The sequence below is a fragment of the Lactuca sativa genome, chromosome 1 (genome assembly GCF_002870075.4).
Source record: "Lactuca sativa cultivar Salinas chromosome 1, Lsat_Salinas_v11, whole genome shotgun sequence".
Lineage (NCBI taxonomy): Eukaryota > Viridiplantae > Streptophyta > Magnoliopsida > Asterales > Asteraceae > Lactuca > Lactuca sativa.
Genome location: NC_056623.2, coordinates 206,962,182 through 206,978,085, shown reverse-complemented (window position 1 = coordinate 206,978,085; position 15,904 = coordinate 206,962,182). Strand labels below are relative to the sequence as shown.

At 33.6% G+C, this 15,904-nt stretch overlaps 1 protein-coding gene across 1 annotated transcript; it reads right to left on the bottom strand.

The window, feature by feature from the left end:
• Positions 1 to 4,479: 4,479 nt before the first annotated feature.
• On the bottom strand, positions 4,480 to 12,189 carry LOC111901382 (uncharacterized). The gene is made up of 8 exons (XM_023897233.3): positions 12,042 to 12,189; positions 11,854 to 11,945; positions 11,639 to 11,705; positions 11,396 to 11,426; positions 11,152 to 11,292; positions 5,421 to 5,446; positions 4,804 to 4,862; positions 4,480 to 4,719 (listed from the first exon to the last, which is right to left on the bottom strand). The coding sequence occupies exons 1-8, from the start codon at positions 12,081 to 12,083 to the stop codon at positions 4,677 to 4,679; spliced, it is 501 nt and encodes a 166-aa protein (XP_023753001.1). The 5' UTR covers positions 12,084 to 12,189; the 3' UTR covers positions 4,480 to 4,676.
• Between the last annotated feature and the right edge of the window lie 3,715 nt (positions 12,190 to 15,904).

The following is a 15,904-nucleotide window of genomic DNA, read 5'->3' as shown; positions in this document are numbered from 1 at the left end:
TGTACAATCTTCATTTATCCTAGAGAGAACATTATAATGTACAATCTTCTGGTAGGTGAAAAATACAACCACATTTTCAAAACATTGTGGATGTTACAATGCCAACAATCTACTATTTTGCATTACATACCGTTTGTTGTATGGTTTTTGTTTTGTCATACGAAAGATGTGATTCATCTAATTGTTTGACGCATAACATCTAACTTATTTTTTAAACTTTTTAGATAATGTTTTGTGCGTCACATCTAGTTCATTTATTTTTTTTAGTTTTTATAGGTTGATATGTTTTCGGCAAGTTAAAAATAACTTATAAGCTAGTTTTTTTAAAAGATGTTTACACTAGCATTAACCGTTATAGAGTTTTTTTAAATAGGTCACAGATATACATTTTCTACAAAATCTCCCAAAATAGTTATTTATTTATGGGTAAATGGTACAAAAAACACTTTTCTTACACAAAAATTCGATTTTGACACCGTGTTTTTTTTGTGTCAATTTTGACACTGTGTTTTCCAATTTGTTACAATTCTGACCACTTGACCGGTTAACCAGGTTAAATGCTGACGTGGCATGATGACGTGTCAGTTTTGATTACGTGGCATGCTGACATGATATGCTGACGTGTCACAATTGATTTTTTTTCCACAAAAAACACTAAGTTTTCTCTTTTTTTCGATTTTGACACTAAGTTTAATTTTTTATTTCAATTTTGACACTATGTTTTTTTGTTCCAATCGAACATCATTTATCAAATTTTGTTCAATTTTGTCTATTTTCCATTTGAAACCGTATAAATATATTTTATTATTACATTTTAAACCGTATAAACATATTTTTTCGTTTAAAAACCACATTTTTATTTAAATACGAGGTGTTTTTTTTTTACATTCAAAACATTAGTTATATCATGAGAATCAAACTAACCATAAGCTTCTAATAAGATGTAAAAATTTGATGAGTTGCAAACTTGATATCCGAGTTTTGATTGAATACACGCCTCCAAACCTCCAAACACATTTTAAAGTTGCATATTTAATATAAAATACAATTTTTATATAACTAATACATATTTATACATAAAAATATGGTTTGAGTATAAAAAAAAGTATTTATACAAAACTAAGGTTTTTAAATGAAAAAAAAAAACATATTTATATGGTTTAAATGTATTAAAAAATTATTGATACAGTTTCAAATAGAAAACTGTTAACATTGAATAAAATTGGAAAAAATGATGTTCGATTTGGAACAAAAAAACATAATGTCAAAGTTGAAAGAAAAAATTAAACATAGTGTCAAAATTGAAAAAAAAAAATGAAAACTTAGTGTTTTTTGTGAGAAAAAAAATCAATTTTGACACGTCAACATATCATGTCAACATTCCACGTCATCAAAACTGACACATCATCATGCCACGTTAGCATGCAATCTGGTTAACCGGTCAAGTGGTCAGAATTGTAACAAATTGGAAAACACAGTGTCAAAATTGACACAAAAAAAACACGGTGTCAAAATCGAATTCTGTGTAAAAAGAGTGTTTTTTATGCTATTTACCCTTTATTTATTAACTAGGTGTGAGACCCATGTATTACATGGGTTTATTTAAAAAAAATTAAATATAAAATTTTAACAATTTGAAAATTTTGAATTTATAAGAAAAATGAGAAAAATTTTGAATTATTAAAATTAATGAGGCTTTAATGTGTTGAATACATTACATATATAAACCCTTTTTAATAATTACCTTACATATATATTACCTTATATATTAATGTGGAATTTTAATTTAATAAAATAAAAAATACAATAAAATGATAAGTGGAAAATAGAAAATTTAAAAATTTTAGAAAATGTCATGTATCTAAATGAAGGAGAAAAAGACATGTGGTAAAAAACTTTCATTTATTATAGGAGATACTAGGTGTGTGATCCATGTATTACATGAGTTTATTTAAAAAACAAATAAATATAAAATTCTAAACATTTTAGAAGTTTGAATTTATAAGAAAAGTGAGAACAATATTGAATTATAAAAGTTAAAGTGTTTTTTTTTTCTATTTTAAATTTAAACAAATAATGTAGATAAATAAATAAATTAAATTAAAAAAGCTATAATTTAATCATTTTGAAGTCAAAAGGAAAGTTTATTAATGAAATTGATATGCATTTATTATTATATTTAAATAATATGTGGAATTTAAAAAAATGGAAAAACCATAAAATAACATGTGGAATAAAACTAATTTAAAATAACCACAAAATTACATGTGGCAAAATGAATGAGAATATGATATGTGTCAAAAAAATCTTTATTTATTTATTTATTAGGTAGATTAATTAATACATTCAACGAATGATTAACATCATCCACTTTGCTCTCACTAACTGTTGAATCGTTTAAAAATATATATTTGAAATAAAACTCTAAAGCGAGACCAGTGCTGGTTAAAGAGATATGATTGTTGTCTCACCTTTGATAAATACAAGCAAGAAAAAAGATGATCGGATCAAGTGGGATCCCGTTCTTGAATACAAAAATCAGTTGTAATTTTGTTTTCTTTTTTTTTTTCCTCTTATGTAACTTTCCATTTTCTACTAACCTGTTGCTAGGTTCTTTTAATATATGCCGGCCGTTTTAAAAAAAAAAAAAAAGAAATAAAACATATAAAAAATCATTGGAATTAAGTATTATCGCTAATTCCCCATGGCATGAACTCTAATCAGTTTTGACGTACAAAATTGTAGTCTTCACAACATAATTTATGTCAACCCTCACTTACAAGAAGTCATATTTTATAGACAAGCTATACTATCTTCTTTCCCACACTTGGAAAAAATTAAGCAAAGTTCTAAAATTAGAAGTCACCAAATCTGGTATCAACACATTGCAAACAAGTTATTATAAGAACTCATGACCTATTTCTTAGACACTTTGTTAGTCAGTTGGGCTAGCCCTAACTTGTTTGCTAAAACTCGGGAACTAGGCATGAGAAGAAAAATAACAAATCTTCGATAAGCAAAAAGGTTTTGTAGACTTTGAAGAACCTTCCGATTAGAAGTGCCTACAAACCCTTTTCGTTCATTTCTAAATCAAGAAAATTTTCATCTCCCTATCAAGATCCAATACCAACTCTACTTCTCGACTATTCCAAGGGTTATTTCCCTCTATACTTCGGCTTCGAAATGATGGAATGTAAAGTCATTTCCAAAAGGTAGCATATTTAAATGGAGCCTCTCAAATACACCAACATTTTCTCATAAAGATCAAGCATTACTAGACCTTAATATTGTTTCAGTTTAGTCATACAACAAAATACATCTTTCCCCAAGGGAGGGGAGAGTTGGGCAAATATGAATATGAATCAACTAATGGTTAAGTAGGCCACAAAGAAATGATGGATTATGAAGCCCAGGCCCAACAAGGATGAAATCAATACTCGTCTCTTATATGCTCCAGCTCCACTCCTCACAAAGTTCTTTAAATTCAACGATTCATAACATCAAAATGTGTGCTTAATATCTTGCGAAAAGCTATCAATTGCAGATGAAAACAACAAAGAAAGCTTAAAAGAAAGCAAAGTACACAACTAACAAAAAGAAAACCACAACTTTCCAAAATATGAAACCGCAAGAGGCTTTTCAAAATTCCTAGTAGCCAGTGAAATCATAATGACGGCAACTACCAACTATCCAGGAAGACCATGTATCCATGAAAAACGATGATTGGCATTTGTACAATACGGTCTTATCTAATTACAGACTGATAATTCACATATGTACAACACGGTTTTATCTAGTTGTGGCATTTGGACAACACGGTCTTATCTAACTGCAGACGGGTGATGATTGGTATCTGTATAACAAGGTTTTATCTAACTGTAGATTGGTGATGATTGGCATCAATACAATACAATCTTATCTAACTGCAGACTAGTGATGATTGGCATCTGTACAACACGTTCTTATCTACCTGCAGACCAGTGATGGCGGGCATCTCTACAACATAGTCTTATCTAACTGCAGACAGAGTATATGATGACATGGTATAACCCGAGGATAGCCCTAAAAGGGCAAAGGATTGATAGAAACAAAGATTGGGATATCACAAAAGAGGAGGCACTTGAAATACTCGTAGATAAAGGTATGGGTGTTTGAATCCGATATCCAACATTTGGGATAAAACTTCTAAATACTAGAGTTACTAATCCCAATTCATATAACAATTTTGAATAATATTGAGATTTGAACATACAAATATATTCGTTTTAAGTCGGCGAGATTACAAGGCACACGAGTTTTAAGTTTTAACCCAACACATAAAAGTAATCATTACATCCATTTAACGTCTTCAATTATTTCATTTTGAATATACGAGTCCTTCAAAAATAAAATTTACAAAAACTTGCAAAATAAAAAATAAAAAACCATGCATTTACGGCTTTTTTGGATAATCCGCACATCCAAAATTTTGGAAAATCATTACTAAAATCCGTAAATTAAATTTTCATAACGGATTTCCTGATATATAGAGATCAGATTTTCGGATTTAGATATTTTAAAACAAAATCATATCAAGTAATCAATTTTTTTATAATTCTAATCATCCGAAAAAAACATAAATCATTATAAATTCAATGGTAACTCCGTTTGTGGTGTAAACTAGCGATACATATGCTTCAATTTGAAGTCTTTTCTGGCTCTGCTACATCATTTGTACACCTAAAATCGCATTTAACTTTTATTGTTGTAACATTAAATTATAAAAATAAATAAATAAGTTTATGGATGGGGGGAGGAACTAACCTTGATGAATTTGGTGACTCGAGTTGCATTGTAACTGGACCATCATTTACCAAATTGACCTTCCAACAATAAAAGAATTACAAGTTAGATTGAAGCTCAAGGGAGAATTATGGTGAAAAAAGTGGAAGCAATTTTAGTTTATAAAATTTTGATAACTACCATGATTATTGAGTATTTACATAAAAGTAAGCATTTGACTTATTTTTTAATCCATAACAGCAACTTATGTATATATTTTATAGTTTATACTTATATTTTGCTACCAATATGGGCAATGTCCTTTATTTATTACATATTGCTATTATGATTAAAAATACAAAAAAAAAAAAAAAAAAAAACATAAGTATGTGTTTATTATGTGTAAAAAAGTTGCAATTTGCAACTATGTAGCTATTAGGTGTGAAGAAAATGTAAGCAGATTGTTGTTATGAATTAAATATTGCTATTATCAATAAATAAATAAATAAACAAAAAAAAAAAAAAAAAAAAGCACATTGCTATAATGGGTATGGAAATACTAGTACATTGCTATTATAGGTGTAAAATAAAGTACATATTTTCATCTCCTTTTTTTTTTTTTGAGAAATGAAATTCTTGTTCCTAAATGAGAACCTCACCTTCATCATTGCTCCAAAGACTCCATCTGGAGAAACACAACCCAAAACAAGACTATTAAAACATCAATATCTGAATTCTAAATAAATAATAACCTTATTACATAAAGACAATTTAAAATATAAATTATAATAATTGATAGTTACTGTATAATTTATATACTTTTTCTGTTAAGTGTTTCTTTTTCACTTAACAGAAAAAGTCAGGAAAAAAGAAAACAATAAATTTTCTTTTTTCCTGTTACCTCCTAAATTTTAACAAATTTAGCGTATGTTTTTGTTATGAACTCAGATTCTCTCAAGATAAATTAAAACCACAACTGATGGATTCACACTTCTTCTGGGATTAATGAACGAAAACAGAGATTACACAAGAAATTGATAAGAAAAAGAATGAAATAGAAATAGCAATTCGAGCTGCTACGGACTCCCAGAGAAGTAGAAACTTCTAATATTCTTCCATGCCATCACCAGGCTCCCTACCCATCCTTATAACGGAATGTCAGTATTTCTCTAAATTCCCACTTTGCCCCTGCTCCATGTCAGCAACATCCTCCTGGGTGATAGTGGTCCCTTGTCCTTTTAGAATCTTTTTGTGTTTCTTTCTTTGGTACGTGAAATGTAGTGGTGGGTGCACCACATTACCCTGCCCCCAAAGCAAGACCTTGTCCTCAAGGTCAAAGTCTGGAAAGGTGCCTTGAATAGTTGTGAAATCTTCCCAGGTGGAATCAAAATCAGGAACCCCCTTCCATTTGATCAACACTTCTGTTCTTCGACCTGTGTCTTCTTGCTTGGTACGAACCCCCAGCAATGCTTCTGGTTCCCAGTCAAGACGCATGTCTTCCATTAGGTGGGTTGGCAATTTCGGGTATGCTGACTGATTGCCTATTGCTTTCTTGAGTTGCGAAACATGAAAGACCGGATGGATCCTAGCATCCTCTGGTAGCTGTAAGTGATAAGCAACCGCACCAATTTTTTTGATAATCACGAATGGTCCATAAAATCGAGCCGCCAGCTTCTGGAAAGGTCTATTTGTCACTGACCTTTGTCTATACGGTTGCAATTTTAGATAGACCCACTCTCCTTCTTCATATGACACATCTTTTCTACCCTTATCAGCATCTGTCTTCATTTTTTGTTGAGCCTGAAGCAAGTGGCCCTTAAGATCATCCAACGTGGCGTCTCTTTCCAACAGTTGTTCTTCCACAGCCAAAACTCCTGTTTGCCCTTGCTGAACCCGTATAACACGCGGCGGGTCACGCCCATACAAGGCCTTAAAAGGCGTGATTTTGCTGGCGGTGTGATAAGCGGTGTTGTGCCAAAACTCTGCCCATGGTAACCATTGCGACCAGGAACGAGGCTTACCGTGGATGAAACACCTTAAATACATCTCCACCGACTTGTTGACGATCTCCGTTTGTCCATCGGTTTGCGGGTGGTAGGCTGTGCTTCTTAATAACTGAGTCCCTTGTAATCGAAACAATTCACGCCAAAACAAACTCATAAACACCTTGTCTCGATCAGAGACTATGGAAGATGGAAACCCATGAAGACGAACTACTTCCTTAATGAAAATTGCTGCAATTGTTGTTGCTGAGAAGGGGTGTTTAACCGCTATGAAATGGGAGTACTTAGTAAGGCGATCAACTACAACCAATATGGCATTGTAACCATGCGAGTTAGGTAGGCCTTCGATAAAATCCATGGATATCTCATCCCAAACCTGGCTCGGAAGGGGTAATGGTTGTAATAACCCCGCCGGATGAGTAGTTAAAGCTTTTTGGGTTTGGCACACGACACAGGCTTGTACATGTTTCTGGACACTCTTCCTCATTCCTACCCAATACCACTCCGCCGCCAACCTTTGGTAAGTTCTTAATTCCCCTGCATGTCCTCCCATCACCGAATCATGGAATTCCTTCAATAGCTTGGGAATCAACTCCGATTTTTGAGGTATGACCAACCTACCTTTATACATCAATTTCCCACCTTCCATTGTGTAGCCTTTGTGGTGTTTTCCTTCCTCACATATGTCTTTTTTTACCTGCTGAATGAAGGAATCTTCAGCTATTTCTTTATCCAATTCTCCCAACGGGAAGGTCCAAGTAGATGTAAGCATGTTGATTTCGGTTGATTCGGAGAGTTCTCGAGAGAGAGCATCTGCCACCTTATTGGTAGCCCCCGGTTTGTACTGAATCTCAAAGTCGAAGCCCAATAATTTATACATCCATTTTTGGTATTCTGGGCCCACTTCTCGTTGTTCCATCAAATATTTGAGACTGCGTTGGTCTGTTCTAATTAAAAAATGGCGTCCCATCAAGTAATGTCTCCACCTTTTAACAGCCAAAACAATGGCCATCAATTCCTTTTCATAAATCGATTTAAGCCTATTCTTTACCCCTAAAACTTGGCTATAAAAAGCCACTGGATGCTTGTTTTGCAGCAGGACTGCTCCTATCCCTTTTCCGGAAGCATCCGTTTCAATGATAAACAATTTGGTAAAGTCCGGCATGGCCAATATTGGTGCTTTCATTAGGGCTGCCTTTAGAGTGTTGAAAGCTTGGATGGCGATTGGTGACCACCCAAAGCAATCCTTGCGTAATTGATCCGTCAGAGGTGCTGCAATACTCGCATACCCTGAAATAAACTTTCTGTAATATCCTGTGAGACCCAGGAACCCCCTGAGTTCACGCAAAGATTTTGGAATGGGCCATTGTTCAATTGCTTTTACCTTTTCAGGGTCGACTGCTACCCCTTGTTTTGAAATAACATGGCCTAAGTAGGCTATTTGGTTTTTACCCCATTCACACTTGGCTGAATTAGCATATAACTCGTGTTGCTTCAATGTTTCCAAAACAATCTTCAAATGGGACAAATGTTGACTTTCGTCTCGGCTATAAATTAGGATGTCGTCAAAGAATACCAGCACAAACTTTCGTAGATGAGGTCTGAAAATCTCATTCATGACAGATTGAAAGGTGGCTGGGGCATTAGTAAGGCCGAAGGGCATAACCTTGAACTCATAATGCCCTTCATGCGTTCTAAACGCTGTTTTATGAATATCGTCCACCTTCATACGGATTTGATGATAACCTGATTTCAAATCCAGCTTGGAAAACATCCGTGATCCGTGTAATTCATCTAAAAGCTCGTCTATCACGGGTATGGGAAACTTGTCTTTAACCGTCACCTTGTTAAGGGCCCGATAGTCAACACAGAACCTCCACGAGCCATCTTTTTTTTTAACCAACAACACGGGGCTAGCAAAAGGACTTCGGGACGGTTGGATGATTTTGGAGTCGAGCATGTCGTGAAGCAATCTTTCAATTTCTGCTTTTTGGGTATGAGAGTACCTATAAGGACGTACCGTCACCGGTCCAGTTCCCTCCTTCAGATTAATGGCGTGCTGGTGATTCCTTAGTGGGGGTAGGCCTCCTTTCCAAGAAAAAACAGAAGCATACCTCTGTAATACTGGAAGTAGAAAGGGAGGGCAGTCTTTAATGTGATTCACGGGCTGTTGGTCCTCCACTTGGTTCAACTGGACCCAATATCCACCTCCCACAGAGCCAATGGTTCTAATCATGGTTTTTAAGGAAATTTTTGCCCTTTCTAAGGATGGGTCTCCCCGGAGAGTCACCCCGTGGCCTTCTATTTGAAACTTCATGACTTGCGTTTTCCAATTAGTAGTCACCGCCCCTAACTTCTCCAACCATTGGATTCCCAGAATTACGTCTGAATTTCCCAAGGTGAGCGGTAAGAAATCCTCTCTAATATCCAGCCCTTGAATATGTATTAATACCCCTTGGCAATTTCCTCTTCCGGTCACTGATTCTCCTGTGCCCAAAGAAACCCCAAACCCCGGAGTAGGGTTGACTGGAATCTGTAATTGATCTATAGTTGCCAAGGAAAGGAAATTGTGAGTTGCTCCCGGATCAATGAGTACCACCACTTCTGTGTCCTTAATGATTCCCTTAAGTTTGAGGGTCTTAGGATTGAGGTTACCAGTAACTGAATTCAAACAGACACCTGATATCAATGGGAGTTCGTTAGTGTCCAAATTTGCAAATTCATTGACTTCGTCTGGTGGGTCTTCTTCCCCTGTTTCTTCTTCTTGCATTAAGAGTACACTGAGTTCCTTCCTCTTGCATTGATGCCCTGCACTCCATTTCTCATCACAACGAAAGCAAAGCCCTTTTGATCGTTTATATTGCAGTTCTTTATCCGACAATCTTCTCACTTCCCCGCCTGGTTTGCTGGGGTTCTTAATCGACACGGCTGGGGTGTGGGTTGGTACCGTAGACGATCGAGGGGGGAAATAAGTGGTTTTGAGCGGGGTTATCAGGGGTGTTCCAGAAAGAGTACCTGATGTGTTAGTCCGAGGAGTTACAGTGGAGAGAGAGGATTTCCGATGGAGTTGGGAATTAAGCTTGCGTTCGACTTTGATGGCCAACGTCATAGCTTGTTCCACTGATATGGGGCTCAATAACTGGACCTCAGACCTAATTTCCTCCTGTAGCCCGTTGATGAAGTGGCCCAAGGTGATGTCATCAGGTATGTTGTTTAATGGGGCAAGTAGTTCAATAAAGGCTCGTTGGTATTCTAAAACCGACCCAGATTGAATTAGGGCTAACCACTGCTGGTGTAACGTACCTGCAGTACCCGGACGAAACTGTCGTAATAGGAGAGATTTCATCTCATCCCACCGTGTCACCGGCCGGCGAGTGTGCTCCCACTGGTACCAGAGAAGGGCGTCTCCTTCAAGAGCCACCACCGCTGCCTCCATTTTATCAGCTTCTGATAATCTGTAGAAATTGAAATAGCGTTCTGCACGTAATATCCATCCATCGGGGTTTTCCCCGTCGAAGAGGGGCATATCGAGTTTCCGAAATCGCCAATTGGTCCCTCCTGTTGGTTCACCGTTATTGGTTCGGCCGTTGCCCCCATCGCCACTACCTCCCGACCCACCTACGACGCCGCTGCGGTATCCCCCAGCGGATTCTTTTGGTGTCGCCAAAATGGAAGAAACAGGTTCGGACTCCTTCTCCCCTTCTCCTGACTTCATCCCTTTAGTTACAGCTCTCAAAACCTCTTCCAACTTCTGGTCCATCTTAAGCTGATTTTGGTCCATCTTCAGCTGGATGGAAGCTATGGAGTCCGCCTGATGTTGGATCTGATTACCTTGGGTCTCTAAGCGATCATACAACACACCTAATTCTGACTCCAGCGATTCAACCCTCTTGAGTTGAGCTCCTCCAGCCTCTTTCCCACCTCCCTTTTCTCCAGCCATAATCCCAGGTGGTTGGTTGCTCTGATACCAATTTGTTATGAACTCAGATTCTCTCAAGATAAATTAAAACCACAACTGATGGATTCACACTTCTTCTGGGATTAATGAACGAAAACAGAGATTACACAAGAAATTGATAAGAAAAAGAATGAAATAGAAATAGCAATTCGAGCTGCTACGGACTCCCAGAGAAGTAGAAACTTCTAATATTCTTCCATGCCATCACCAGGCTCCCTACCCATCCTTATAACGGAATGTCAGTATTTCTCTAAATTCCCACTTTGCCCCTGCTCCATGTCAGCAACATCCTCCTGGGTGATAGTGGTCCCTTGTCCTTTTAGAATCTTTTTGTGTTTCTTTCTTTGGTACGTGAAATGTAGTGGTGGGTGCACCACAGTTTTCTCATATATTTTTAAACATCATTTATCCAGACAATACAAAATATACCTTTTACTGATTCTAATTTGTAACTTCTTTGGAATCTTTCCACTAAAGAAGCATAGAAGGATTTTGCTCTATCGGGTGCCATTGCCACATGAAAATCTGGCTTGTTACCCTTCATTATACCATACAACGTAAATTGACTCACTGTATTTCCAAATAGCATTAGGAAAATGTTTTATTTTTTTTATTAAAAGCATTCTGTAAAATATTTAAAAAAAAAAAATTTAAGGAAGAAACATTTCCTTACCTAATAGAACCTCGTAATTTTTCTGCACTACCTGAAATATACACAAACACGACGTTATCAAACATTTTAAGTTACTCGAATTCAATTCACCAAAGATAAACAACTATAAATTCGTCATAAAATATAGGATTCACATCAATTAGAAGATTGAAATCATCAAGAAACTCAAAATTATTCCAAAAATGTGCGAATTCTCAGATCATGTTTCTATTAAGAGATAAAAACAATGAGAGAGAGAGTTACACTTTGGTCCCATGTTTTGCCTGTTTTTTCATTAGGAAACAATCTCATGTTCAACACCTTACGACATCTGCAAAAAAGCATCAAGAAGCATTCAGTTATCAAACTCGTTTCCCCCAATCTATTTACTCACCAATACATCATTCTTTTAAATTCATATGATTGATTGTGAAGAACAGAAATGGTGAATGAAAGAGGGGTTTTGTGAGAAAACATACATATAATCAGCATCAGAATCGGTATCAAGGTCGTGAATTCCGACGAGTACAAGGAGTCCTGGCCCGATTGCCGAGACTGGAGATCCTTCCACCTGAAATTACGCACAGAAATACAGTGATTCGAATTAGATCGATTGATGGATATGTGAAGTGTGAATGTAAATATATATGTATCTGGTATGAAAAACCTCGACGCTGGCGGAGGCAACTCGCTGGACCACGGCTTTCATTGACGCCTTTGTGAGTTTTGATTCTGCTCGGAGGAGAACTGAACTCTCCGCTTAAAACCCTTCTTGTTTTTTCTTCCCGCATACAAGAAAATCCCTTGACAATTTGTTGATATGCATATTTGGAAATTCTTTCCATTTGTTTTCATTTTTAAGGTCAAATTGCAATCGGTTAATATTATAAAATTTTTATATTTTTAAAGCTCAATTGGAAAAAGTACTGATATTTTTTTATTATTGTTGTGGCCATAATTTTCTCACAGAATTATCACTCTAGCCTACTTAACGAGTTTCATGGTTAAGTTGGTTAACTTTTTTGCAAAATTAATCCTAAAAAGTTCAAATTTAGTTCCTGAGGTTTGAAAAAATTACACCACATGGTTTTTTAACTTTATTTTTTGTTTTTTGTATACTTTATTTATTTTGGGTTTTTTTATAAATATATGTACATTTTTTATTTTCTTTTTTTATATATGTATTTTACTTATTTTCATTTTTTTATTTTATTTTTCAACAATTTTTTTTAAATCTTTTTACCTTTTGTTTTCTATTTTTTAGTGTATATATAGAGTATATTAGAGTTTTTCTTAGGTTTTTTCATATTTTTTTCATATTATATTTTATTTTTTTCATCTTTTTATTTTTTTATTTTTTTTCTTATTTGTTTTCCAATTATTTGTTTTTTTGTTTTTTTGTTTTTTTTATCTTTTTATTGACATTTTTCAAAAAATATAAAATGTATTAATATATTAGAGTATATTACAATTTTTATAATTTATAGTTTTTGTAATTGTTTTTTATTTTTATTCAAGTAAATAGAGTAGTTATATTTATATTTGTAATTTCGGTCCAACTTATTTTTTTTTTTCTTTAGTGTTGTTATATTTATGTTATGAAAAACTAAAAATTAAAAAAAAATAGTTTGTTTACTAAGAATTAGTGTTTCAGTGTGTTATATAACTTGCAAATTAAATCATATAATATATGATATCAATAGATTAAATTCAAAATAATATTTTTCAATTTGATAATAGACTAAAAAAACAAAAAATAATAATAATAGTAGATCTTTATAAAAAAAACTTGTTATAGTAATTTATATTGAATTCAAGTTCGTTTAATTGAATCAAAGTAAATAAAAACATTAGAAAAACCATAAATAACTAAAATAGGAAAAAAAATAGAAAACAAAAATTGTAATATGAAAAAACCTTAGAAAAAATATTAGAAAAACCATAAATAACAAACAATAGAAAAAAAAAATAAAAAGGTGAAAAAATAAAATATAATACGAAAAGAAATATGAAAAAACCTAAAAAAAAAAAAAAAAAAAAAAAAAAAAAAAAAAAAAAAAAAAAAAACTCTAATATACTCTATATATACACTAAAAAATAGAAAACAAAAGGTAAAAAGGTTAAAAATAATTTTTGAAAAATAAAGTTAAAAAATAAAAATAAATAAAGTATATATATATATATATATATATATATATATATATATATATATATATATATATATAAGGAAAATGAAAAATGTACATATATTGATAAAAAAAATCGAAAATAAAGAAAGTATAAAAAAAACGAAAAATAAAGTTAAAAAACCATGTGTGTAATTTTTTCAAACCTCAGGGACTAAATTTGAACATTTTAGGACTAATTTTGCAAAAAAGTTAACCAACTTAACCATGAAACTCGTTAAGTGGGCTAGAGTGATAATTTTACGAGAAAGTTGTAGCCATAGCAATAATAAAAAAAAATATCAAGGCTTTTTCCAATTACGCGTTAAAAATTTAGGGCTTTTATAATATTAACCCTAAAAATGGTTAAGTTAATAGAAAATTTTGATTTTGATGTTGTATATTTTTTCTCTCAATTAAATCATTATATTTACAATTTTGTTTTAATATCAGCAAAATAACCAATTCTTTCTCTTATCGAGGTAACCATTTTTTCCAAATTGTCATAAAGTCACTAAATTTACCAACATTTCAATTTTGACCCCCGATATTTTATTTTTCTCAATTATGCTATTGAATTTACAATTTTGTTGCAATGTCAACCAATTAACCGGTTACCATCAATCTAACATGTTACCAAATAAATGACATGGCAATATTGTGATGTGGAAGTCATGTTGGATCTTATGTGACATGATTGACTTTCAAATATAGGGTTTGCATCGAATTCATCACACATATTCTTCTTTTTTTCACATTTTCTCGTCTGAGTATTTCTTCACAAATGATGTCCAAAGGTCGGTTCATTGGTTCAAAATCACTTACAAGTCAACAAAAATGGCACAGTCACCCTTTTCAGGAAATGTTATTATGGTTTAAAAACTTGATTTGTGCAACAAGTAAATGAAGACCTTAAAAGGTCGATCCAGTGGTTCAAACTCACTAAGCATCTCTTGCGTCGACCTTGAATTTTAAGTGAGTTTCAACCACTTGATCGACCTTCAAACACCATTTATGATGAAATACTCTGACGAGAAGTGAAGAAGAAGAGAAGAAGATATGTGAATTGGGTTCGATGCACACTTTATATTTAAATCCTTCCACATAAGATCTAACATGGCTTTCACATCACAATATTGTCACGTTATTTATGTGGTAACCTACTAGATCGATGGTAACTAGTCAATTGGTTAACATTGTAGCAAAATTGTAAATATACTGACATAATTGAGAAAAACAAAACATAGTGTCAAAATCGAAATTTTGGTAAACTTAATGATTTTATTGCAGTTTGAGAAGAGTGGTTACCGAGTGAACAGACAAAACTGACATTTGATTGATATTGTTGCCACAAAATTGTAAATATAGTGACTTAATTAACAAAAAAAAAAATAATAATAATAATAATACGGTATCAAAATCAAAATTTTCGGTTAACTTAGTGACTTTACTACAATTAACCTAATATTTAAAAGGCATATAATTAGAGTTCTATTTTTTTTTTGGAAAATGACTTGTACGGGTAAGAAAGTATCAAAATTATACAAAAAAATATCATTGACCTTTTTTATGTACACATATTGTCAATCAACTATAGTGTTTATACAAGTATTACCATTAAACTTCATCTTTTGTTCAAAAAAACACCATTACGTTACCAGGAACAGTAGGTTACCATCCACATGGCATGCTATGTGGCTACTAACGTGGATTTTACTATTTATTATGTACACATTATACCATTAAATTTTTTTTTATACATATTTACCATTAAAATTTTTTGTACACATTTTACCATTTATCTTATATAATTTATTGAAAAAAAATATCATTTCAAAAAATATATTATTACATAAAATTGGGTTCCCATCGCTCATTCCGGCTTCCTAGCATTGCAAGGTTTGGGGGGAGAGGGTTCGTTTTTGGCGATGATAGTAAGCACTACCTTTTAGAACTGCATCGTACATTTTTGTGAGGAACAAAAATGTCGAATAAAGGAGGCGTTTTGTGAGAAAACATATATATAATCTGCATCAGAATCGGTATCGAGGTTGTGAATTCCGACAAGTACAAGCAACCCAGACCCGATTGTCGACACTGTACATTATTCCACCTGAAATTACGCACATATATACAATGATTCGAATTGATAGAAAAATATGTGAAATGTAAATGTAATTATATGTATCTCATATGCAAAACCTCGATGCTGACGGAGGCAACCCGTTGGACCACGACTTTCATTCATGCCTCTGTGACTTGCGATTCTGCCCGGAGGAGAACAAAACTCTCTGCTTAAAACCCTTCTTGTTTTTTCTCCCCACATACAAGAACAGTCCCTTGACAATTTGTTGATATACATATT

Coding starts and splice junctions, on each gene's coding strand:
- LOC111901382 (XM_023897233.3), bottom strand. CDS start 12,083: ATGAAAGCCGTGGTCCAGCGAGTTGCCTCCGCCAGCGTCGAG. Junction 11,946..12,041: donor TTGCCTCCGCCAGCGTCGAG/GTTTTTCATACC, acceptor GCGTAATTTCAG/GTGGAAGGATCTCCAGTCTC. Junction 4,720..4,803: donor GAGTCACCAAATTCATCAAG/GTTAGTTCCTCC, acceptor ATGCGATTTTAG/GTGTACAAATGATGTAGCAG.